The sequence below is a fragment of the Lampetra planeri genome, chromosome 4, assembly GCF_965212315.1.
Source record: "Lampetra planeri chromosome 4, kcLamPlan1.2.h2, whole genome shotgun sequence".
NCBI classification, from domain to species: domain Eukaryota; kingdom Metazoa; phylum Chordata; class Hyperoartia; order Petromyzontiformes; family Petromyzontidae; genus Lampetra; species Lampetra planeri.
The window spans coordinates 14557034-14583955 of record NC_136110.1 but is presented as its reverse complement, the minus strand read 5'-3'; the positions used below and the strand labels follow the sequence as shown (position 1 = coordinate 14583955).

General features: G+C 44.7%; 1 protein-coding gene across 6 annotated transcripts in view; it reads right to left on the bottom strand.

Moving 5' to 3' along the window:
- The window catches only part of LOC144717737 (transforming acidic coiled-coil-containing protein 3-like), a 69721-nt gene extending 44614 nt beyond the window's left edge, over positions 1-25107 (bottom strand). Inside the window, exons 1-5 of one of the 6 annotated variants that reach the window (XM_078593338.1) lie at positions 24987-25107; positions 13935-14103; positions 9048-9086; positions 5027-5241; positions 153-2369 (exon numbers count right to left, since the gene is read on the bottom strand). In XM_078593338.1, coding sequence (XP_078449464.1) covers positions 153-2369; positions 5027-5241; positions 9048-9086; positions 13935-14102 — 2639 coding nt within the window. In that variant the 5' untranslated portion in view covers position 14103; positions 24987-25107. Of the gene's footprint in view, positions 1-152; positions 2370-5026; positions 5242-9047; positions 9087-13934; positions 14104-16609; positions 16674-17069; positions 17266-24986 lie in introns of those variants that run through there. The other 5 variants (XM_078593337.1, XM_078593339.1, XM_078593340.1 and 2 more) reach the window with 5 other exon arrangements.
- Between the last annotated feature and the right edge of the window lie 1815 nt (positions 25108-26922).

Below are 26922 nucleotides of genomic sequence, written 5' to 3'. Positions count from 1 at the left end.
TTTCCCTCCCTTAATTTGAAAATTAAAAAGATAATTTGGACAGCATGGCCACCAGCATGGCAAGGAAGGCTTGCGCTGGGTGCACTGTGATGTTGCTGGCACAACTCAAGCTCACACTGTTAGTGTGAAGGAACCTTTATTATTATTATTACCTCAGAGGGACCACCACACTGTGGATGCTGGAAATGGTTAAGGAAGACATCGGACTTTGGTCTTCTGGGGCTCTGTCAGAGCACGATGGCATTTCTTCACTGACATCTGCAATCCGATGTTGTGGATCAGCGAGCGAGTCGCTGCTCTCAGGGTGCAGCAGCAGCACGCTCTCTTCACTCGCGCTGCTCTCAGAGTGCAGCAGCAGCACGTTGTCTTCACTGGCGCTGCCCTCAGGGTGCAGCAGCAGCACGCTCTCTTCACTCGCGCTGCCCTCAGGGTGCAGCAGCAGCACGCTCTCTTCACTCGCTCTGCTCTCAGGGTGCAGCAGCAGCACGCTCTCTTCAATCGCGCTGCCCTCAGGGTGCAGCAGCAGCACGCTCTCTTCACTCCCTCTGCTCTCAGGGTGCAGCAGCAGCACGCTCTCTTCACTCGCGCTGCCCTCAGGGTGCAGCAGCAGCACGCTCTCTTCATTCGCGCTGCTCTCAGGGTGCAGCAGCAGCACGCTCTCTTCACTCGCGCTGCCCTCAGGGTGCAGCAGCAGCACGCTCTCTTCACTCGCGCTGCTCTCAGGGTGCAGCAGCAGCACGCTCTCTTCACTCGCTCTACTCTCAGGGTGCAGCAGCAGCACGCTCTCTTCACTCGCTCTACTCTCCAGGTGCAGCAGCAGCAGCACGCTCTCTTCACTCGCGCTGCTCTCAGGGTGCAGCAGCAGCACGCTCTCTTCACTCGCTCTGCCCTCAGGGTGCAGCAGCAGCAAGCTCTCTTCACTCGCGCTGCTCTCAGGGTGCAGCGGCAGCACGCTCTCTTCACTCGCTCTGCCCTCAGGGTGCAGCAGCAGCACACTCTCTTCACTCACGCTGCTCGAGGTTTCAATTCGCTCTTCTTGCTGCTGTGTTTCAATCGTGCCATTCTCATTTGCCTTGTAAATCTCCTTTCCATTTGCTGTTTCCTCAATCAAGTAATCGACGTCATGAAGCAAATGATTTGCATCACCATGGGGACCGGTTTCAACCAAAGAATTAACATCATCTTGAAAAAGGGTGCAGGCTGTTCCAATAGCAACCACATCTCCGTGAGATGCAGGTTCGTCCTGAAGGGCATCAGAGAGCCAGACTTCTTCATTTATGATGGGGGCTCCATGACGAAGTTCACTCGAGTCTCCTGTTTCCAAATGCGGGGTAATGCACTCTTTCCCATGGTCGTTCAAATTCGATGACAGAGGGATACTCGTTGTTTGCCAGGACAAGTCAGAGTTGAACTTTAATTCAGCTTGTAGTACGTCAAGTTGGTTACCCGAATCCTTCACTTCCGTTATAACTTTATTTGTTTCAGGATGACGAGCTGCATCTCTGCCCAACTCTCCAGGCAGTTCAATTTCTGCATTATCTTCAACTTCACTATCAATGCCACTTTGAGGTTGACCGACAAAATCATTAATACGGCAGTTTCCTTCAAGCGGAGCGTCGTCTATGTTTTCGGCACACGTGTCGGAACGATCTGCATGGACAATACTGAGACGCTCAATGTCCTCTTGAGGGTCACGAGTAACGTCATTCTCAAGGCTACATTCTTCTTCAATTGTGTTGTAAGCCGACTTGTCAGAAAGATCTGAATGTGCGGCATTGTAACTCTCATTTGTGTCCTCAATTTCACCCGAATCATTTTCATCATGTGCATCGGTCGCAAATGTACAAAACAACTCGGTGTCAGAATCCTCATCAAGTGATAATTTACTGGTGTTCTCTTGGCAGTCGCCCGAGCCAGGATTGAAAATAAATTCAGCACAGGTGGCAGATCCCACATCATGGCTCTCTTGGTCATCGGCACCTACTGTTGTAAGCGTATCGTCTGCACAACTTGTACATGGAGTATTAAGCTGTTCTACAGTCACCGATTCTGATGTACTGTTTTCAATACGTTGTTCATGTGATGTGGTAATAGCTAGTGAATACGTTTCATTTCCTTGCACATCATTTGGTTCCAAAGTATCACTCCCATCTCCAAAGCAGAGATTTTCAACTATTTCTCCTTTGTTAGGAGGAAAATTACTAGTTTGTATTTTCAAGTGACAATCGGAAGCCAATACTTCTTGAGATTCGAGCTCAGAAACGCCTATGTTATGAGAGGTTATGCACTCCATATTGAGAGGTTCTTTTAGTGCAGTGGAAATGTGAAGAAGTGGATCGCTGCTAATGGTGTCACCATCAGCAACGACACTGTAGAGATAAAGACACAAGTTTTAGTGGATGCAAAGGTATGAGGACACATTTCAAGACATATAGAAGAAAGCAATGTTAACAAACAGAAAGACAAGCAATCTATAGCAAGAACATAACAATCAACACAAGAAGCTTCTCTCCATACAGGATTCCTACAGCAGTGGTTCCCAACCTTTTTCAATTATGTACTTTCTGAAGTCCCCATTGGAATCTTAGTCTCCACTGCAGTGACGGCTGTTGTATCCCTGTAAACAGCACTCCAGATAAGCTGCACGACAGGGATTTTATGCATTCAAATATTACATTTGATGCACAGTAAAACACATAGCAGATTTGCTGTAGAGCTTGAGTTGACAAGAGAAAATCGTGGATGCCTGTACTTTAATAGTACAATCCTGTACACATCATATTCAGTTATGAATCCCCTTAAGTCTAATGGGAGAATCTGTTGACCCAAGGTTGGGAAGAACTTTTCTTACAAGGCAAGCAGTCGAGATAGAAATTACATTGGAAAACTTGGGTTATGTGAAAGTTGTTACATGAACAGAAGACAATCAATAAAGGAAAAAACATAAATGTCGTATTGCAGTACAAAATCTATTTTAGGTCTAACATATGAAACAGTTTTTTCCAAATTTATCTGCCATTCCTGGAACAACTAAGTCATTTACCTAAATTCTATAACAGTACTGCACAGAAATTGAAAACCTCCACTCCAAAATAATGTTTACAGAAATACTCGGTAATTTCTATAAACACTGTCCATTGCAACACACACCACCTCCACTGTTTAATCACACTTATAAATAGCCACGGTTAGTGAATGGTCTCATCTGAGTCACCATCACCGTGAAGGGGAGACGGTGTTTTTGGTGTCCTTTCGGCAGGGCCATGCCCCGCCACAGAAAGCCACTTGCTAGCGCTTGACAAGGCCCTACACTTATTTAAGGGCCAGTTAACGGCCATACACTTTGCTCGACAAAAGGCGTTTTGTCAGGATGGTGTGCGAGGCCAAGAATAGCTGGACATTCTCAGACAATTGCAAGCAGACTTTGTAGATTCAACAGGTAACATAGGCTCAGGATGAAACTCAGCTTTTTTCTGAGACCCACTGCATAACTTGAATGTTAAATGTTGTCCACTGAAGAATGGCACTTTGTCACAATGCTGTTAAAACTGATTACAGCTATTCGTTTATAATTTATTCACCTAACAAGTTCCAATGCATTTTCCTTATGAAAGGTCATAACAACAGAAATTGGGCTTAAAATACAAATCGATTATGAAGAATAACATTGCCTGTGAATTCCTACACGTTAAATAATCTTCATTGTAAGGGAATGGTGCCGACGACAAGACTTGTGATGCATTGTCAATGTGTGAGCTCAGACGGGGCAGATCAAGTTATTTGGAATAGTTTCAAGGTTCAAGGGAATATTTCATGGGTGATTTCAAATTAATTTACATATATAAACAAAAACATTCCCATATAACGAAGTGTATGAGATGGGGTTTCCTACCTCCTTGCGAGAGCAATGAAGATGCCAGATAGGGGTGATTGTTTGAGCATTACAAAAGCATGGTAAAGGTATCGACGGTGACGCTGTAATGGACACAGCTGGCTGCACAGGTGACACCCTCTGCTGCTCCTCGCTAGGCGGGGGGGTGGAGAATGCTCAGCGATCAGCCAGCACGCTTCTTGTGATTGTACTTAAGTATTTCTGGGACTGTGGGTAATTATATAGTTCATATTCTTGGTTCTTTCGGTAGTCACATAGATAGAATATAAAATGAAATAAAAAACACAAATAAATAATATTGTTCTGATTAAAAGTATATAGTTCTTACAGGAGTGGCAGCGACAGCAGGGAAAGAATTATCTGCAGTCCAATTCAATTAATTTTTTAAAATGTAATTGTGCACTAAACCACAATTTCAACATCGTGTAACTATATTTGGTTAATAAAACCTGTATATCGAGGATGTGTTTTCTTTTATTACCACACTTGCTTACCCAGGAAAGCCTCGCAACTGTTTTTTCAGGAGGGCCTTAGCCAAGAGTTTGCAGTCGAAGGGATGATTGCTATGCATAATCCAAATTGAGAAACTTGCTGGTAATTTTTCAAATGTGAACCATGACGCCAGCACAAAATGGCCTATTCTTGTGAATTACATCATGGGATATTTAATGTCAACTGTGAAGCAGGCGGCACGTATTTTGGCGGTTATAACAGCCTTAGTATTAACTAGGGCAGCTGGTCGATTTGAACTGTGAACCTAAATTAAAACATTATTTTTTATACCAGGTAAGGCCCACTCAACTGTATAGCTCTATTTCAGAAGCGGCCTGGGCACAAATGAAAGTTCAACGAAGTGGCTAATGTGGACATTTATAGCAGCCAAATACTCTAAAAGCATGTTTCTGAATGGGAGGGGAAAACCGGAGGACCCAGAGAAAAATCCATGCAAGTGGGAAGAGAGAGACATGCAAACTCCAAATACACAGCAGGTATCACAGCGTCGGGACCGAACACACGACCTCCTGCTACCAAACGAGGTTGTTAACATCTCGCTACCTCCACGACAAGCGGCAAACGTGCTACCGCCGAGGCAACGTCATCGCCCCACGAGCATCACCGAGAGAGAGATCTTACCCGGCTCCTGTGCTTTGCACTGCAGCAAGGTCTCCCCCTGCCCCCAGCAGCAGCAGCGGCGGCGGCAGCGCAGGGCTGGACTCTACGAGCTGTAGTGGGGACGAAGAGGTCTCCTCCTCGCGCGGGGCAACGGGAAGGCCTCCTCCCCACACGCCTTCCGCTGGAGACAGCGGCTTCTTGGTGACAGGGTCGCGTCGAGGTGTCTGAAACGTGACCTGCGTTGGGATAAACGCGCACTCAGTGCAGCCGCCCCCACGTGTGCACAATTTCATTTAGGTGTATCGTGTGCACATGTTGTAAAATGTAAACATTGTTATAACCACGTCAACCATGTACACCCGAGAAACCATTCAATAAAGTAACTCAAATTTCTTTAAACTTGTGTCACGAGGAAAGCCTAGATCACCCGCTATGTAGCAACAATTACTATTTTATAGTTTTGGTAAACTTATCGGGTACATTTAACACGTTTTTTGATATTCTTTTAAATGCCAAACAATTAAATTAGGTATCCAGCCAGACATTATATCAAACCCAAAGAGTAGTATTAAGAGATGTAGACAATGTTAGAGAAGTGGTGAGACATATATTGACTATAAGAAATACAGTAAAACTTTGACAGCCAGACTCAGTAAGGAAAGAATGTTTCCATTTAAAGGGGACATCCAGCATACCACAATTAATAATTATACACGTTACATTTCATTTATAAGTAATACACACCTCACACATTTCACTGACATGTGATTAGTTAATAAATAAATACCACATTTTTTTTACTATTTTATGTTTTACTGTTTAATAACCCCTCTAAAATGACGTGCTCCGTACAGTTTAAGAGTCTGAGAGTCGTGTACGAGTGCAATGTTCACCTAACGCCATACAACGGATATCAGGGGAGCAATCGTGGAGCACTTTACAACTGATAGTACACTTGCGCGCCAATCGAATATGCTGTATTAAATGGTCACGGATGGCAATTGCCTGCACAAGATGAACATCGCGCTTTTCCACGGTGCTCTACAGCCTGTATACCGCGCAAATAGTGCTGTGATCAGAGGGTTTTTGAGGGGGTTCACATTTTTATTTGCTTTTCAGTAGCCTTCCCGGCGTACCCCAAATCCCAGTTAATCCGAATAGGACCCCGAGAGGTTTTACTGGATAAACTAAAGAAACTCATGAAGTGAGATGAGAGCTATTGACAAAGTACAGATGTAGTGAGATGGGAGTAGGTGTAGACAAGATAGATGCAGAAGTGAGATGTGAAAAATAAACTAATAAACTATTTTTATTTTACCAGGTAAGACCCACTCAGCAGCTATACAGATATTTTTCAGAAGCGACCTGGCCACAAATGATAGCTCAACGAAGTGGCTTAGCATGTGGAAATTTATAGCAGCCAAATACTCTAAACGCATGTTTATAAAAGTGGAGGGAAAAACTGGAGGATCCGGAGAAGAATCCACGCGACTACGGGGAGAACATATAAACTCCAAATATACAGCAGGCGTCAGGGTTGGGATCGAATCCACGATCTCCTGTATACCAGGCGAGGTAGTTCATCTCGCCACCGTGGCGAGATGAGACAGTAGTACTGAGATAAGAGAACATGTTAATGTGAGATAGATAGACAGACAGACGTGTAATTAGATGACAGAAGATAGATGTAGACGTGACAGTGATGAGATGTAGACTTAGGGCAAATGTAGTCAAGTAACAACTTGGACCAGACAGATGCAGTAAGATGAGAGGAAAGAGATACATGACAGGTATGTGGAGATGAAAAGTACAAGAGAGAGAGAGATATAGTGGCTGGAGCAGAGGCAATAGCGGTGGTGGGAAAAGAGGCGTAGACAAGTGACAGATGCAGAGATATTCTTGGTTCTTTCGGTAAAGTCACGTAGAATGGAAATAATAAAATAATAAAAATAAAACAATAAAATAAAATTATCACGACGTTTCGCAGCCGGCTGCTTGCGTTGTGGCCGAAACGTCGTGATAATTTTATTTTATTATGTTTTATGATTATTATTTTATTATTTCCCTTCTACGTGACTTTACCGAAAGCACCAAGAATATGAATCCCTGCAGTCACGAAAGCTTTAAATCGAAAAAGATGCAGAGATGTAAAAGACACGCTTGGATAGAAGACAGCGAGAAAGGGTGAATATGTATTCAGGATTGATCAAAGATAGGAAGCATTTCAAACAATCTATGAGATGATCGACAATCCATTGAGATATGAGAAAACAGAAGTGGCAATCAGATGAGCTAGAAGAGACATGTGAGAGGTACTGTTTGACATTGCTGAGCACGGGTCCAAAGGGCTACGATACAAAGTGTCCAGCGACGGAAGACACGAAGGAAAATAAAGCAGATTTGAATAAACTCTGTCGTTGAATTCAGCAAGTTTATTTGGGACTTGCGCGGTGCAACGAGTTACAGCGTTGCGCAGTTCGTCAAGCCCTGTAATGATGCATGTGAGCACAGTGCGGATGAGGAAACCGTCTAAATTGTCAGAATGAGTTGACTGATTAACACGTAGGCTTTCGCGACCAATATCATACAAAATAGTTTTTTTTGGGTTAGATCGCATAAATATGAATGTGGTGTTAAACCCGCCACCACCCGCCACAGCCAATTAGGAAGGTTTGTCACGTAAACAGAACATGCCAATTCGTTACGAGAACAGCACACTGGTGTGTTGGAGAGCAAATACACAATAATTACAATCCGAGTATGACGTTTCACCAATAATTACAACTACCATCATCAGGCAGACAGTCAAATATGGCTAACCCCCCCAAAAAAACCTGTATTATGGATGAGTTGACTGACATTTTCAGAGGTATCAAAATACGAAGTTCAAAAGGAACAAACGCCGTGCTAGTAAGTGGTAAAACAAGAGTGATAAGGAAGCGACAGGCATAGAATGCAGCCATTCAAGAATTACCTGTGAAGATTAAAGTGTGTTCACACTTTAACTGTGCAACCGATTTTTTGTGTTTAGTTTGTTGTCCTTCCCCTGGACCTCCGATTAGCACAGTTGGCTATGTAAGGTGCCAAAGAAGTTCAACATACAACCGTGCAACTCGGCAAATATATACTAGGGTTGCCGTGATATAGCAATACATCTACGGGCCAATGTTTTGCCGGTATCATAAAATACAGTCCTAGGTTATATTGTACGATAAAATGCGCACAATAATCGTATTGTCCATTTTGCTAAATATCGCAATTTCATAAAAATTTGAGAAAAATGTGATTAAAAGAATACTTAACATTAAAGTTACGAAAAATTATATTACTCATTAAATTACCTTATTATAACACAATTGACAGAATGTCGATTGTATAATATTATTCCTGACAGCACGTGTTTTGTAAGCATCAAAGATTGCAGTTACCATCATGATTAGAATACTTATGGCAGGCTTCAATTAAGTGAACTGCCAGGGAATGACGATTTGGCAATTTTTCATATTTTTTATCAAGTAGAACAAAGCACAAAAACAAGATAAAGACATAAAATACAAATGACAAAGTCAAGGTAAACTTAGATCGTGAATCATCACACATTGCGAAATTTAAAATCGTATAACCTGATATTGCGGCAACCCTAAAATAAGCACACTGACAAGAAGCGAATAAGAAAGTGTTACAAATAAGTAAATGATAGGGGTTACAAAATGTATTTCTGCTTCCAAAGTGGCCACCTCGATCAAGCACCGACATGTCAATTCTCCAGTGGCGCAACCACACAAGCAAGTGTTGGTAACCAACATTATTCAGCCAAGTAACCTGCAGAAACGCTATCGAATTGTATGCATCGGCAACTTTTTAGATGATATTAAGAAAATGTGGAATAGGATTTCAAGCATTAATGTGCAATGTAAGACTAAGCTGGCGTGCAGGCATTAGGAAACCTCAACAACAGCAGCAGCGCACAACCGCTGACAATCTCGCTTGTTAAGAACACCGCCACGCAGCAGCAGCCGTGAGCAGGGTGCTCTCGTCCTACCTCACTTTGCGGACTACTTTCTTCATTGCCCATTTTTTTCTTTGTGAGAAAACGTTTTGGGTGGGGAAAAAAATAGAACACAGTTTATAATTTAACAAAAGCAAAACTTTCATTTGGTGTCTGTACTAATTTAAGATCTATCAGTGACAGGCAAATTATAAAACCATTGATGTGTTTCATACGGAATATGTTCTTACAGGAAAGGAACTGAGAAGGTGCAATTATTAATCAATTAACAAACTCTTTGATCACGCAAAAGTATATTTTTTATAATTCATTTATTTTAATGTATCGATTCATTCTAAAACAAGGCAGCCATCCCGACTGGATCAGGATACTTCTCCACCAAATTTCACCTTTGACTTGGTAAGTATTAGATACTTCCAATGACACTAAAGACACAACAGGGTGACGTCATTAACGATATCATACAAGATGCCATGTGTACACAAGACATCACAAATGCTGTCACACCACCACACCCCTCTGATCGTAAACTCATGGAAGTAACTGACACGCGTGTGACTGTGGAAGTAACTGACACGCGTGTGACTGTGGAAGTAACCGACACGCGTGTGACTGTGGGAGTAACTGACACGTGTGTGACTGTGGAAGTAACCGACACGCGTGTGACTGTGGGAGTAACTGACACGTGTGTGAGTAACTGACACGCGTGTGACTGTGGAAGTAACTGACACACGTGTGACTGTGGAAGTAACTGACACGTGTGACTGTGGAAGTAACCGACACGTGTGTGACTGTGGGAGTAACCGACACGCGTGTGACTGTGGAAGTAACCGACACGCGTGTGACTGTGGAAGTAACCGACACGCGTGTGACTGTGGAAGTAACCGACACGCGTGTGACTGTGGGAGTAACTGACACGTGTGTGACTGTGGAAGTAACCGACACGCGTGTGACTGTGGGAGTAACTGACACGTGTGTGAGTAACTGACACGCGTGTGACTGTGGAAGTAACTGACACACGTGTGACTGTGGAAGTAACTGACACGCGTGTGACTGTGGGAGTAACCGACACGTGTGTGAGTAACTGACACGCGTGTGACTGTGGAAGTAACTGACACATGTGTGACTGTGGAAGTAACTGACACGCGTGTGACTGTGGGAGTAACCGACACGTGTGTGACTGTGGGAGTAACTGACACACGTGTGACTGTGGAAGTAACTGACACGCGTGTGACTGTGGAAGTAACCGACACGCGTGTGACTGTGGAAGTAACCGACACGCGTGTGACTGTGGAAGTAACCGACACGCGTGTGACTGTGGAAGTAACTGACACACGTGTCACTGTGGGAGTAACTGACACGTGTGTGACTGTGGAAGTAACCGTCACGCGTGTGACTGTGGGAGTAACTGACACGCATGTGACTGTGGGAGTAACCGACACGCGTGTGACTGTGGGAGTAACTGACACGCGTGTGACTGTGGAAGTAACCGACACGCGTGTGACTGTGGGAGTAACTGACACGCGTGTGACTGTGGGAGTAACCGACACGCGTGTGACTGTGGGAGTAACTGACACGTGTGTGACTGTGGGAGTAACTGACACGTGTGTGACTGTGGGAGTAACTGACACGCGTGTGACTGTGGGAGTAACTGACACGCGTGTGACTGTGGGAGTAACTGACACGTGTGTGACTGTGGAAGTAACGGACACGCGTGTGACTGTGGGAGTAACTGACACGCGTGTGACTGTGGGAGTAACTGACACGCGTGTGACTGTGGGAGTAACTGACACGCGTGTGACTGTGGGAGTAACTGACACGCGTGTGACTGTGGAAGTAACTGACACGCGTGTGACTGTGGAAGTAACCGAAACGCGTGTGACTGTGGGAGTAACTGACACGTGTGTGACTGTGGGAGTAACTGACACGCGTGTGACTGTGGGAGTAACTGACACGCGTGTGACTGTGGAAGTAACTGACACGCGTGTGACTGTGGAAGTAACTGACACGCGTGTGACTGTGGAAGTAACTGACACGCGTGTGACTGTGGAAGTAACTGACACACGTGTCACTGTGGGAGTAACTGACACGTGTGTGACTGTGGAAGTAACCGTCACGCGTGTGACTGTGGGAGTAACTGACACGCATGTGACTGTGGGAGTAACCGACACGCGTGTGACTGTGGGAGTAACTGACATGCGTGTGACTGTGGAAGTAACCGACACGCGTGTGACTGTGGGAGTAACTGACACGCGTGTGACTGTGGGAGTAACCGACACGCGTGTGACTGTGGGAGTAACTGACACGTGTGTGACTGTGGAAGTAACTGACACGCGTGTGACTGTGGAAGTAACTGACACGCGTGTGACTGTGGAAGTAACCGACACGCGTGTGACTGTGGAAGTAACCGACACGCGTGTGACTGTGGAAGTAACTGACACACGTGTCACTGTGGGAGTAACTGACACGTGTGTGACTGTGGAAGTAACCGTCACGCGTGTGACTGTGGGAGTAACTGACACGCATGTGACTGTGGGAGTAACCGACACGCGTGTGACTGTGGGAGTAACTGACACGCGTGTGACTGTGGAAGTAACCGACACGCGTGTGACTGTGGGAGTAACTGACACGCGTGTGACTGTGGGAGTAACCGACACGCGTGTGACTGTGGGAGTAACTGACACGTGTGTGACTGTGGGAGTAACTGACACGCGTGTGACTGTGGGAGTAACTGACACGCGTGTGACTGTGGGAGTAACTGACACGTGTGTGACTGTGGAAGTAACGGACACGCGTGTGACTGTGGGAGTAACTGACACGCGTGTGACTGTGGGAGTAACTGACACGCGTGTGACTGTGGGAGTAACTGACACGCGTGTGACTGTGGGAGTAACTGACACGCGTGTGACTGTGGAAGTAACTGACACGCGTGTGACTGTGGAAGTAACCGACACGCGTGTGACTGTGGGAGTAACTGACACGTGTGTGACTGTGGGAGTAACTGACACGCGTGTGACTGTGGGAGTAACTGACACGCGTGTGACTGTGGAAGTAACTGACACGCGTGTGACTGTGGAAGTAACTGACACGCGTGTGACTGTGGAAGTAACTGACACGCGTGTGACTGTGGAAGTAACTGACACACGTGTCACTGTGGGAGTAACTGACACGTGTGTGACTGTGGAAGTAACCGTCACGCGTGTGACTGTGGGAGTAACTGACACGCATGTGACTGTGGGAGTAACCGACACGCGTGTGACTGTGGGAGTAACTGACATGCGTGTGACTGTGGAAGTAACCGACACGCGTGTGACTGTGGGAGTAACTGACACGCGTGTGACTGTGGGAGTAACCGACACGCGTGTGACTGTGGGAGTAACTGACACGCGTGTGACTGTGGAAGTAACCGACACGCGTGTGACTGTGGGAGTAACTGACACGTGTGTGACTGTGGAAGTAACGGACACGCGTGTGACTGTGGGAGTAACTGACACGCGTGTGACTGTGGAAGTAACCAACACGCGTGTGACTGTGGGAGTAACTGACACGCGTGTGACTGTGGGAGTAACTGACACGTGTGTGACTGTGGGAGTAACTGACACACGTGTCACTGTGGAAGTAACTGACACGTGTGTGACTGTGGAAGTAACTGACATGCGTGTGACTGTGGGAGTAACTGACATGCGTGTGACTGTGGGAGTAACTGACACGCGTGTGACTGTGGAAGTAACCGACACGTGTGTGACTGTGGAAGTAACTGACACGTGTGTGACTGTGGGAGTAACTGACACGCGTGTGACTGTGGGAGTAACCGACACGCGTGTGACTGTGGGAGTAACTGACACGCGTGTGACGTGGAAGTAACTGACACGCGTGTGACCCTTCATCTAATTGCACGTTATGAAGACCGTCCTTTCTGAGGCCTCGGAACATCAACAGGAACAAACAATCCACTACCGCGACAAGATTTCGCATTATTCTAACCTTTGGCAGGACAATACTAACTATTTCAACAAAAATCAACTCGAATGATCTAATACGCATGTAAAAAAATTTGTTGGTATCACCTCCAATAATATTCCAAAACGGCAATCTGCACTTCTGCGTATAATCGTTGACAGCCTAATTAGCTACCCTACAAAACTGGAAGTATCAAGAAACTGCTGTACTGTAAATTTTGACCAGAATATTAGAGCACCTCAGCTACTCCATGTGAAACAAAATTGAAACATACTTTGGCACCCGAGCACCCTTTGCAATATCATCTCTAAAGAGCCGGGACTGGCCCAACTTTGAATGGATACCATCACGAAGTGTGTGGCAATACCTAACAACACACGTACAACAGAAACCATCCTTTGGAAACGTAAAAACAATATTTTAAATCTATTACTGCAAATCTGGCGAACTCTTAACCTCGATCGTAAATAGAAAACTTTACATCGTTTTAGTTGAGCTTAAAAGTTAAAGAATTACAATTTTAAAAATACTTCATAGGATTGTTGCGCGTACATCACTGCTAGACTGGGGTGGCAGCGTGGTGCAGTGGCATCATGTATAGCTGGAGAACTCCTTCCAGACCGATTCTGACATTTCAATGAGGTGACAAGTGAAAGCGTATATCCCAGTTATGTGAATTCAGTTGAAATTGTCAATAAATTGGACGTTTGACCCAATAATTTGGCCAATTTGGCTTACAAACCCGAGTGTTATTTATCTACTCTACCATTTACAATAACGTGGCTCGTGATGCAAACACATTTAAAAATTATATAACAGGTAGGTTTGTGCTGCTTGGGAGGGGTACACACACAGGGGTAGTGTGGGGGTGATGAGATACCCACCTGGACCAAGTAATTTATTACGGTCAATTATCAATGGGTCCCTGACCTTGCGTGATAAAAAGGAAAAAAGTATCACCTTATTGGGTTTGGACGGAAATAAATTGTCCTTTTGAGATGCCTTCAGAATGGACGGTTTTAAAAAACAAGCTCCAGCAACAGTCTTCTCCAAAGTGGCAGATGAAGTTGTTTTGATTTCATCCAAATCTCCCCAATCAATGAGGTTTTCCACGAATGAAGAGCTCATCCTGGAAAAAAATAACGATACACACATTTACAAAAACCATTAAATGACAAATAATCAACACGCATCCCTTTCCCAAGCATCACCACCACCACCCCTCGCCAACTCAACATCAGAACTCTTATCCAGTGGCGCTGCTAGCCAGGTCTCAAACACGCCGGTCCCTGCAGACAGTGAAGCATTAGTCAGAGCTACTAACCTTTAACGATCCTGACCAGTGCGAGTGCACTGCGTGTATGAGGCCACTTAAGGTAAACAAAGATTTATATTATTGCACACGCTAGTTCTGTACTCACCACCAATGCAATGCAGCTGTGTTGATCCCTTTGGCAAGACCACAGGGGTGTCATTGTATAACACTTAAGCTTTTGAGAAAACGAAACTCATGATACAGTTTAGCAAACTTAACATTAACACTCACTGTACATCACAACACCTCACAGCACACTTTGGTCGTCACACTCATGACGTTGGCTGCGCGCTGTGGGTGCGCGCCAGAGGAGTGCCGGCCTGGTGGCTGTTTGGAATTGTCTAAATGTGGGCTGGATTTTTGGCTCATTGAATGTTTTTTATTTTTCCAGACACGGTCTGGCTCAGTCAAAAAATTCCAGATACTTGAATTCCAGATAGCTGGAAGTTTACTGTATGTAGCAGAGTGCAACCAAATTTATACCTACATTTGAAGGTAAGAAAAAACACTTACAATACTTAACATTTTTACGGTTCGAATGTTAAAGATGAAGATTCAAAGGCTTTACATAGAATTTACATTATCTTTTAGAGGTCTGGCATGAAAGGGCAAAGTTTACTTTAAAGATCACCTTTTTTATTGCATAGGCGGCCCTCAAAATTGTTTAAATCTCAGGGTGGACCGGTGGCTCGAGGGTTCGAGTACTGAACCTGGCACTGCTGAGGTCCTGGGTTTGATTCAGGGCCAAGGTCCGTGGTGAAACCGCGGTGTTCTCAGGTGAACAGTTGACATTTTGGCATTGTCACCAATGGCTGCACAAACTTTGACACCACATTAAATGTAGTCTTACACATTTCAGTTTGATTGACATGACGACCGTTGTGCAAAGCAGAGCAAAGTGGTCCCCTAAAGAGGATCAAGGGTTCCATGGAAGCGACTTCAGCAGTAGTTTTGCGATAGCATCTTTCAGTCTCTGACACAAGGTGGTTGTGTTACCAGCTACCCGTATGTTGTCCTTCCCATGCACCTCTGATTAGCACGGTTGGCTGCGTATGGTGCAAAAGTAGTTCTAGATATTTCACTCGACGGTCAATGGTATAGTGTATAGCAGATTGTATAATAATTAATGGTATAAAATTGTAATTTTTAATACAGTGTATAAGGCAATATATAGTATCGTAATTGTATAGTGAATATACAGCAGTGTGATATACAGTAGGGTGGATATAATAATACATAGTGTAATATTACACTATGTATTATTCTAAGGTATAGGGTGGCATATAGTAATACAGTATATAATTTAATGTTGGGTTTGTCTATGGCAGCATATAGTACGGGGTAGACCCGTGTGATGTAAGGGAAAAAAGTTTAGCTGGAAGCATATTATATGTTTTGCGACATAGAATTGTAATGTATTACTTATTGTTAGTAGCTCAGCTTATTGGAGAGTATATTTAGTATACTGATGATACTATGTAGTTTATACTTTAGTTTTTTACGTGTTTGTTTAGTTACTGCAGCTACATACTATTAACATTCCTTCCCTTTATTAATACTACCCCTATCCCCTCCCTTTGATGCTGCTAATCCAGCATAATGCACGGGCATATGACTTTGAAACCCCCCGCCCACCTCCTACGCATTTCACAAGTAGTACTAATCATATACCTGCATTTCCCATAAATATGCTAAATTCCTCTTTATATGCAAATTATTTTGTCAAGGCGCCCTTCCCCCCTTCCAACCCAGCTTAAATATACACTCCAAGCGTGGTGGTGTTTCATTCAGACGCTGTCTCCCCGACAGACCTGGTCTTCACCTGAGGACGGCTGCTTGCGTTGTGGCCGAAACGTCGTGAGAATTATTTTATTGGTTTATTTTTATTATTTTATTATTTCCCTTCTACGTGACTTTACCGAAAGAACCAAGAATATAGTTCTAGATACATATAAACATACATGGAAATGTCTGTGTCAAGTGAAATGATACAAAACCACAACCGGAATGTAATTTTAATTAAAGAGAAAACAAAGTTGTTAAAACTGATAGAATCATAAGGAGAAAGTAGCCAAAATACAGACAAAACATATCCCATGCATGACACCACATTACAAAACAAACTACAACGGCGAGGCTCCACAAGACTATCACTTTGCATCGTGCAAAAATATTATTTACATTAATCAGTATGACTGATCTAGTAACTTTACAATGTTCTGCTTTTCCTTCTTCGGTGGATGCTCACAGCTGTCCACACTGCACGGCAAGAGATTGCTGCTATTCTCTCTCAAGCCAAAACCCTCGAGGTCAGGTTCACCTCGTGGAGGCGGATAACTTCTGGCGCACACTTCCCCTGCATTCGCATATCGTCACCCACAGTTCTACTCGCACACCACAGGGCTTCGGGTTAACACTCCCTCCACAAACGATACCATTTAAACATTCAAACGTTTTCAACACTTACATATTACCAAAGCTCTGTATTAAAGGCCAAACAAGTTGTGTCATCTAAAGATCATTACAATAGCATCAATTATATTACCTATATTACCTACTTTAAGAAAATAAACAATTCGCAAATCAAATATTAAACTTTACATGGTTTAAACTTCTTCACATTGCGAAAGTTCACGTCACACCTCTCAAAGATTACATTGTGTATGAAAAGTAGCGGTTGAATGTCACACCTTATTATACTATGAATTGTAACAGATGGCACAAAGTACGTTTTTAATACGGAAACTGACATTTCCACAAACTCGGTTTAAAGCACCTACCACGATGAGCGACGTTCAAGCCACTGTGGTAACCGCAAAGAGGCCAGACCCACTTGACGAGGCGTATACGATGTGGTAGAAGTCGCTAGAGGTACTGCAGCAGTGAGTAAGTCGTGGCTGGTGCCGCGCTAAGTCATCCAAGAGGCACGGAGGCACTCACGGGAGCTGCGGAGACCACGCGGGCGCACGACGCAGTGGGTCCCGCGCCTGCAACACGCCCTGCCACCTCACCCCCCGAGCAGCCCCCCCCCCTCTCTGTTTACTCCTCCCACCACGCGGGCGGCGGGGGGGACGAGCTCCCAAACTCGACACCCTCAGAAGACGCACACACACTCACTCACACTCCGTCTCTTGCCAAACCCGAAGTCACGTGGAACTACCTCACTCCTCTGGGCATCCAGGAGGGACTGAGTCACGAGGTGCCCGGCAGCATGGAAATTTAAAGGGCGTTTGTTTATTTATTTTCTGTCACTGCCGGTGACTCAGGTTTAAAAGTACCTTTTATGGTCAATCATGTAGGAGGGAATGTAGTGCAAGCCCAGGAGGGGCATTAACTCCCTCAGGAATCCTCGTCCCATTGTCTGCCCCCGACGAGAGTAGAAACACGTAAGGTAGCACGTTGGCCATTCCAGACAGAATTATTTGGCCACTCCCTAAAATTAGACCACTTCCTCCAGCTGCCACCCCCTCCCCCACCACCACCACGCATTATCGTCCACAAGACTGCCACTCAAATTGGCCGAGAGGTTACAATGTGTCCGTATCGTTTTCGAGAATCCCAAGGCTGGATATAATACAATTCATAACGTTAATAACAGGTTTATCTGGTCATTCATGAGAACAAAGTGTCTACACCATAGATATCACGGACGACCAAATTGCCAGTATTATAAAATAGCTCCTTTAGAAGGCATAAATTCGTATCGCAATTGCAATGTTATTTGTGAATATATCCATATATTTGCACCAGATGTTATCGACTTATTTGTGAGTAGATAACCATCCATTATATACACAGATCACCGAGAACGATACAAACAGATAAAACCCCATTTAAAGAAGTCATCACTTAGGCAATTTTGGGGATAGAACGAATTATTTAAAACACTGGAAAGAGTGAGTAAAGATCACGATACAGATTGTTTATCCCAGCACACAGCACTGTATGTTGCACATAACGTGCTGTTCAGCTCTAAATTGAGCATCAGGGATACACTTACTGTAGTGGATGCCAGTGAAATATTTATAGAAGTGGGGAGCAGGTCAGTAAAACCAGATACGTTACGGCACTTTAAACTCTCCCCTATTCTGTATTCATGCATGACGACACTAATTAATATTTTGGTGTAAATTGTCAACCAAAGTTAACAGTACACCAGCGTATCTGCCAATAAAACCCCTTAACAGCCACACAGTGAGGAGTTGTACCAGCATCAACATTCTTGGAGCTGGTTGGAAAACACCTCCAAACTACCAACTAACTAGCCGATTGTGATTTTTGTATTAATTAAAGGTATAATTTAATGAAAATGGTTAACTTATCAGCATCCTTCTTGGCATATCTTTCACCATATTGCAGTGCTGTCATTTCATAGTCTTATGCATATGGGTATCTCTGTGGAATCCAGAACACTTAACAGGTGGGCAAACAAGAGTTCAATCAGTCAAGACAGAAGCATGGGCACTGCTGTGTCCAGCTCCAGAAAATGATACTACAGTGGCATGCAAAATGATCTCAGTGTTAAAAAAAACAAAACCAGGTGACATTATTAATCCAGTCAGGGATGTCGTGGCTGACTAGCGTTTCGCCGTAGCTGCACCAGCACCCATCTGGAACTCTATGCCACTGCACATTCCCAGGGCCAAAACACCATCCACCTTCAAGTGACATCTCAAGGCTATCCCCTGTTGAGACTCGCATGTTCTACCACCTCAACCTCTTTCCTCCTTCCAGGATTTGAAACCTACTACTATAGGAGCCCAATTTGTACTTCCATAAACTTTGTATTCGCAAAGCTTGCACCATAACATCCCAGTGTTCTGGCCCCTATGTCCAAGACCTCAAACAGCTGCACGGCTCCTGACTGACCAAGAAACCGCATCGTCTGCACACGCCAAGTGCCACACATTCATATCAGCTGCATTGATTCCTGGGTTTTTTACGTTGCTAAACCCATTCATGATATTTGTGAATACACGGTCAAGGCCTACGTACAAAATATTAATGAACATTTATTTTATAAAAGATGGAAAAGATACAATCCCATTGCACGATGCAACAAACAACACACGGGAAGACCGGAATACACCTTCTATGAAGCTATTCAGTGACATTTGCACGTTTTCCGAAAATTGGAGAAAATATTAACAATCTCATATTTTGCTAAATGTTATATCTCATATTATACAACCAATGGCAGGAAATGACAGAAAATTATCATTAAGGAGATTGCAGAGCTGGAAATAGATGTTTATAGTTAAACTAGCGGGAAGTACCTGGCGTTGCCCGGGGGGAAATGTATTTTAAAACTTATTTTAAAAACATAACAGAAACATACACAAATACTAAGCTATTGTGAAAGCGTGCCGTTTGCCCATTTGTCCATCAACAAAATTATAAGAGGCTTGCAGAAGTCCAAAAAATATATAGAAAGAGTTTCCGAAAATTGTCGACCCCAACCCCCCCTCGAAAAATATTTTTACCCTCGTGTAGGCATATACACCTACACACCCTACATACTATCAAGCAAGTAGTATCTAGTGACTCTATCGTAGTATTTGACTCTACAGTAGTATCTGGCTCTACAGTCGTATCTACTGACTATAGTAGTATCTACTGACCCTACAGTAGTATCTGCTGACTATATAGTAGTAATTACTAACTCAATAGTCGTTACTACTGACTCTGCAGCAATATATACTGACTGTAGTGGAATCTACTGACTGTAGTATTATCGATTGACTATAGTAGTATCTACCGATTCTATAATAGTATCTATTGACTCAATAGGAGTATCTACTGACTATAGTAGTAACGACTAACTCCATAGTTGTATCTGCTGACTCTATAGTAGTATCTACCGACTCTATTGTAGTAACTACTGACCCTACAGTAGCATCTACTGAATCTATAGTAGTATCTATTTACTCTTTAGTAGTATCTACCGATTATAGTCGTAACTACTAACGTTATATTAGTATCTGCTGACTATCGCAGTATCTGCTTAATCTATAGCAGTATCTGCTTAAATCTTGACTTAAATCTTTCGTGACTGCACCGATCTTACATTTTACATTGACATGTTAATCTCTCATAATACAAGGGCCACCTCCACAGCTGCATCTTCATCGTGGAGGTACATCACCGATCTTACATTTACATGCAAATTCCACCTCTAGCCCCGCCCACTTACCCTTAAATTTATGGTGCTATGAAAAAAGCGCCGAGATTTATTAAATTTCGAGTCGTGCGGTTGCCTTGGCAAGGCCAGACCAAATTATTTCGCGGGCCTTATACATTCCCCACCCCTGCCTAAACGCATGTTTCTAAATGTGAAGGGGAAAACCGGAGGACCCGGACAAAAATCCACGCGACCATGGGGAGAACATGCAAACTCCAAATATACAGCAGGCGTCAGGGTCGAACCCACGACCTCCTGTATACTACGCGCAGTAGTTAACATTTCGCTACCGCAGCACCCCAAGATGATCATATGGCAAGGGTAATCGTTGAAGGCCGACCAGCGTCTAAATGGTGGCATAAACAGGAGGACGACAGCAGGTTGGAGTGCTTTTGTAAAACTAAACTTGGCCACGAAAAGCAACGTACATATGTGACGAAATTATTATTTTAACAAGTGTCTTTTTAAAATAGTGATTTGTTTACTTTTCCTAAACTTTGCACTCCTGTCGTGTTTTGTATATTTTCTTGTCATAACGTTCTGACTCGCCTCTACTGGACATCTGTGAAAAAGAGCTTAATATCTCATCGGATTCCTCCAGTATAAATAAATAAAATAATAAAAATAAAACATAATAAAATGAAATAATTCTCACGACGTTTCGGCTACAACGCAAGCAGCCGTCTTCAGGTGAAGAATGAGACACTACCAAGCTAGGAGCTTATATATAAACTGGGTTGGAGGTGGAAGAGCGCCTTAACAAAAAGAATGTGCATATGAAGAGGAATTTAGCATATTCATGGAAAATGCGTAGGAGGTGGGCAAGGGGGGGGGGTTTCAAAGTCATATTATGCCCATGCATTATGCAGGATCAGCAGCACCAAGGGGGGGTGCAGGGAGTAGCATTAACAAAGGAAAGGAATGTTATTGATATGTAGCTGCAGTTACTAAACAACCACGTAGAAAACTAAAGTATAAACTACATAAAAAACTAAAGTATAAACTGCATAGCACCATCAGTATACTTACTATACTCTACAATAAGCTGAGTTACTAACAGCAAGTAAAACATTACAATTCTACGTCGTAAAAATTATATAATATGCTTGCATCTAAACTTTATTCTCTTACATCACACGAGCATATACCGTACTATATACTGCCATAGATAAACCCAACATTAAATTATATACTGATTTACTATAAACCACCCTATACCTTATACATTTCAACATAACACTATGTATTATTCTACCCACCCTAATGTGTATCGAAATGGTTTATTACGTCCTTCCAATGATTGCTAAGCCAGAATCCATCCTCTCGGTTAAAATTGTCTCTGTGTTTGTATATGTGGATCGCCTCATGAACGAATCTCTCATGATAGCCAGATGGCCTGCAGAGAACCTCTGTCTTGGAGAAGTCAATGTCATGTGAGCCCACTGAGTTGTAACAGTGATCTGCCACGGCTGAGGTGTTTGTCCTACCGTGTTTCAGGTCAGCTTTATGTTCACGGATGCGGTCCGAGACATGTCGTTTGGTTTCCCCAATGTAACTGCTACCACAGAGGCAACTTAGTTTGTAGACACCAGGGTACTGTATGTCTGGAACCACATCTTTTACAGACGGTACCAGATCACGGATTTTATGTACTGTGTTGAATCGGACCTGGATCTTGTGTTTAATCAGGATTTTGGAGATCTTTTTTGTGACCCCAGCAATGTAGGGTAAGGTGATGGTCTTGAAAGGCTCCTCAACAGAATCCTTCTTGATGGTTGGAGTGATGGCTTTGCGGATTGTGTAGTCGGAGTAATGTGTTCATGGTCGGAGATGCATTGGGCTCTATGATATAGAGTCTTGATGAGAGAATTCTTCTGGGATGGATGGTGGTGGGAATCCGGTTTTAGATAAGCATCCGTATGGGTGGCTTTCCTGTAGACAGAGTGGCTCATTGAACCATCAGGTCTCCTTTTGATTAGGACATCCAAAAAGGGTAGCTTGCCATCATTTTCGACTTCCATGGTGAATCTGATGGCTGGGTGTATGGAATTGATGTGGTCGAGAAATTGGTCTAGAGCAGGCCGGCCATGTGGCCAGATGACAAAAGTGTCGTCTACGTACCTCTTCCATAAGGTACGGTATATGCTCGTGTGATGTAAGAGAATAAAGTTTAGATGCAAGCATATTATATAATTTTTACGACGTACAATTGTAATGTTTTACTTGCTGTTAGTAACTCAGCTTATTGTAGAGTATAGTAAGTATACTGATGGTGCTATGCAGTTTATACTTTAGTTTTTTATGTAGTTTATACTTTAGTTTTCTACGTGGTTGTTTAGTAACTGCAGCTACATATCAATAACATTCCTTTCCTTTGTTAATGCTACTCCCTGCACCCCCCCTTGGTGCTGCTGATCCTGCATAATGCATGGGCATAATATGACTTTGAACCCCCCCCCGCCCACCTCCTACGCATTTTCCATGAATATGCTAAATTCCTCTTCATATGCACATTCTTTTTGTTAAGGCGCTCTTCCACCTCCAACCCAGTTTATATATAAGCTCCTAGCTTGGTAGTGTCTCATTCTTCACCTGAAGACGGCTGCTTGCGTTGTAGCCGAAACGTCGTGAGAATTATTTCATTTTATTATGTTTTATTTTTATTATTTTATTACTTCCCTTCTACGTGACTTTACCGAAAGAACCAAGATGAATCCCTGCAGTCACGAAAGCTTTAAATCGAAATATAAATAAATATTCTGAAATGTTAACTGTCATTGCGCATGAATACGAAACATGGGCATTGGAAAATAAATTGGAGGACAGATATATGAGTTCACGGTCAAATAACACACACACACGTTAGAGAGAGACTGTTAAGACAGTGGCTTTACAGGTGGCCGAGGTCAAGCCATTGAACTGCACCGTGGAGATCCTGGGTTAGAATCGAGGCAGCCGCCTGTGATAACACCGCGTTCTCAAGTGGAGTGACAGCTGGTGGTATCAACACGGTCGTCGCCAATAGACGCACAGACTTAGTTGTGGTTTTGCACTTACTTTGGCTAAATTCCAGTGGGGAAATGCTGCCGCCTACTGTAGGATGATGGCTAATGCTCAACAGTAACGGTGCCACAGAAGCCAAAGGAGCAGGCACAAAGGACGTAAAGCTGGGAGATGGAGCGATGACATAGGCTCGCATGTCGTCGTTGTTTAATGGATTGTCACATCGCGAGACACCGTGTGGGAGATGGCTACGGGTTGGGAAAGCATTCAAACAGCAGTGGATTGATTATGGCTGAGTATCTCAAAAATGCGACGTCCACGTTTGGCTCCTTCACGTTACGATGGACTAACACCGACAGTAAAATATGTACCACTTTGTTGGTAAATACTACCTACTGTATTCTACCAGGTATAGCCCACTGAGCTGTATAGCTCGTGTTCAGAAGCGACTGCCTATCACAGACGACAGCTCAAAGAAGTGGCTTAACATGTGGAGGACCTGGAGAAAAATACACGCGACCTCGGAAGAGAGACACGCAAACTCCAAATATACAGTAGGCATCGAACCCATGGCCTCCTGCACAACAGGCGATGTGATTAACATCTCGCCACCGCGGCGCCCCAACACTGGTAATGCAATTGAAGTACTTGCCCCCGTCACAGGAATGTGGAGTTTACACCACTGTCTAAGAGGGCACTGGAAACAAATCAGCAACGCCGCGATGACCATTTGAACAACAAAAAGTGAGTGTAGTGGTGAGTGAGTGTAGTGGTGAGTGAGTGTTGAGTGTAGTGGTGAGTGTAGTGGTGAGTGAGTGTGGTGGTGAGTGTGGAGGTGAGTGTAGTGGTGAGTAGTGGTGGTGAGTGTAGTGGTGAGTGTAATGGTGAGTGAGTGTAGTGGTGAGTAGTAGTGAGTGTAGTGGTGAGTGAGTGTAGTGGTGAGTGTGGTGGTGAGTGTGGTGGTGAGTGAGTGAGCATAGTGGTGAGTGTAGTGGAGAGTGAGTGTAGTGGTGAGTGTGGTGGTAAGTGTCGTGGTGAGTGAGTGTAGTGGTGAGTGTGGTGGTGAGTGTCGTGGTGAGTGAGTGTAGTGGTGAGTGAGTGTGGTGGTGAGTGTGGTGGTGAGTGTGGTGGTGAGTGTGGTGGTGAGTGTGGTGGTGAGTGTGGTGGTGAGTGTGGTGGTGAGTGTGGTGGTGAGTGTGGTGGTGAGTGTGGTGGTGAGTGTAGTGGTGAGTGTAGTGGTGAGTAGTGGTGAGTGTGGCGGTGAGTGTGGCGGTGAGTGTGGCGGTGAGTGTGGCGGTGAGTGTGGCGGCGAGTGGTGGCGATTAGTGGTGAGTGTGGTGGTGAGTGTGGTGGTGAGTGTGGTGGTGAGTGTGGTGGTGAGTGTGGTGGTGAGTGTGGTGGTGAGTGTGGTGGTGAGTGTGGTGGTGAGTGTGGTGGTGAGTGTGGTGGTGAGTGTGGTGGTGAGTGTGGTGGTGAGTGTGGTGGTGAGTGAGGAGTGCGCGGCAGTCGTCACCTCGCTGTCGGTGTCGCCTCGCGGTTTCAAACACCAACGGCTCCGCTTTCAAAAGCGCGCGCCCACCCTCTGCGCATGCGCGAACTCGCGCGCGAGATGACGTCGCGCGCATCGGTTAAAGGAGATGACGTCATAGCGCGGGTATCGCGATGACGTCATAGCGCGGGTGACACGAAACTATTTTGAAAGTTTCATTTGAATGAGGCCTCATCTTGTGGTGTAAAGTGCAGCCGCGAACTATTATTGCCCCGGTCTTTGTATGCCACGAAGAAAGGCCATTGCCTGAAACATCGCCTATGACCATTAGCTGTCAACCCCTTTTATATCAGTGCCGAGCTTATGACGATGTTGCTTGAGCCCCACTGTGTGACACATGCGCTGTGTTTGTGTGGCGTGCACCTAGCCTGGCACAAGCGCCGTGGTGACGCCGCTGAGTGGCGAATGGCGGCTGTTGTGATTTGTGTGTGCAGCGCGCATCGCAACTGGCGGCCACTCCACATTGCTGTGCCGGGGCCACTCCACCCTTAGTGATACCACACAAAGCGGTACGAGCTTTATCGACCGCAGGCACGATGAGCAGCTGAGTTCAAGCTCGCATCCAGCTGCCAACCCAGTTGTGAATGAGCCTCCTTGCTGCACTGTCACCCAGCAAGCCGGCAGATGGCGACCTCTGCACACAGCGCCGTGGGGGGTGGGGGGGGGTCACACGAGGTGGTCCACCAACCCTCGTGGCCTCCGCAGTGCTGGGTGCGCGTACAGGAGCTGATAGTAAAAGCAGGTCACATTCTTTGTCCACTCGGCTACTAAATGTTGGTGTGGAAGCAGAATGCACAAATGGAGATTTACAAATTCGGAAACTGCGGTCACCACGCAGAACAGACTCACGGATCATGCAACGTCACAACAGCGATGATTCACCACTCCGCTACCCCTGCTGCAACTATCTGAATAACCACCTCAATATAGAACGAGAGCCACACATCTTATAGATTCAAGACAGCCAATCAAGGAACCCCGTAAATATATAAATATATACATAAAAAACTAAAATATGACATGTGCAAGGTACTGGTGTGTTGAGGTTTGTTGCTCAAATTTGTTCGGTCAAATGCTTAGACAAAGACCACAACCCTTTTAAACGATCGTGCCGTTGCAGTGCTCCGATGCGTGATGCGACACGAAGCCAGCAGTCCCGGCCGTGGCCGGGCAGCTCGTGGCGTTAGAGGCACTGGTGGTGACCTTTACGCACGGAGGTCACGGTGTCACTGACGTGGCGGTGTGTCGCGTGGATGGCACAGCGCTGCTGGTGAGCTGCGTCGCAGCCACTGCACGCGTTGGTAGGGAGTGGGAAGTCTGCGACACAAACATCAGGTCGGCTATGGGAGCCTCCAACGTGGCCACCCACCGGGTCGGGGGGACATCTCAAGTGAGGGTCGTCACTCGTGCGATGATTGGGGCACTTTGGTGGCGAGAGGTTAACTACCTCCCCTGGTATGCAGGAGGCCGTGGGTTCGATTCCGACCCTGATGCCTGCTGTTAATTTGGAATTTGCATGTCTCTCTCTCTCTCCCCGTTGTCACGTGAATTTTTCTCCGGGTCCTACGGCTTTTCCCTCTACATTTCTAACACTGTGTAACAAAAAAAAAATTCCTGGGTAGTGAGTGTTATTTCCTAATTGCTTAGGCCTCAAAAGTACAGAAAATGCCGATTATTTCCCACAAACTTTGCTTTTGTGATCAGGACAGTGATATTTAGAAATGTACCTATTTTCAATGAGAAAAGTGTGCATTTGTGTCATTCCTTCACATAAAGCCCTGGTCACAAAAGCAAAGTTTGTGGGGAATAATAGCCATTTTCTATACTTTTTAGGCATAGGCACTTAGTACCCAGGAACAAAAATTGTGTTACATAGTTTAATCAATGTGTTTTCGAAGTA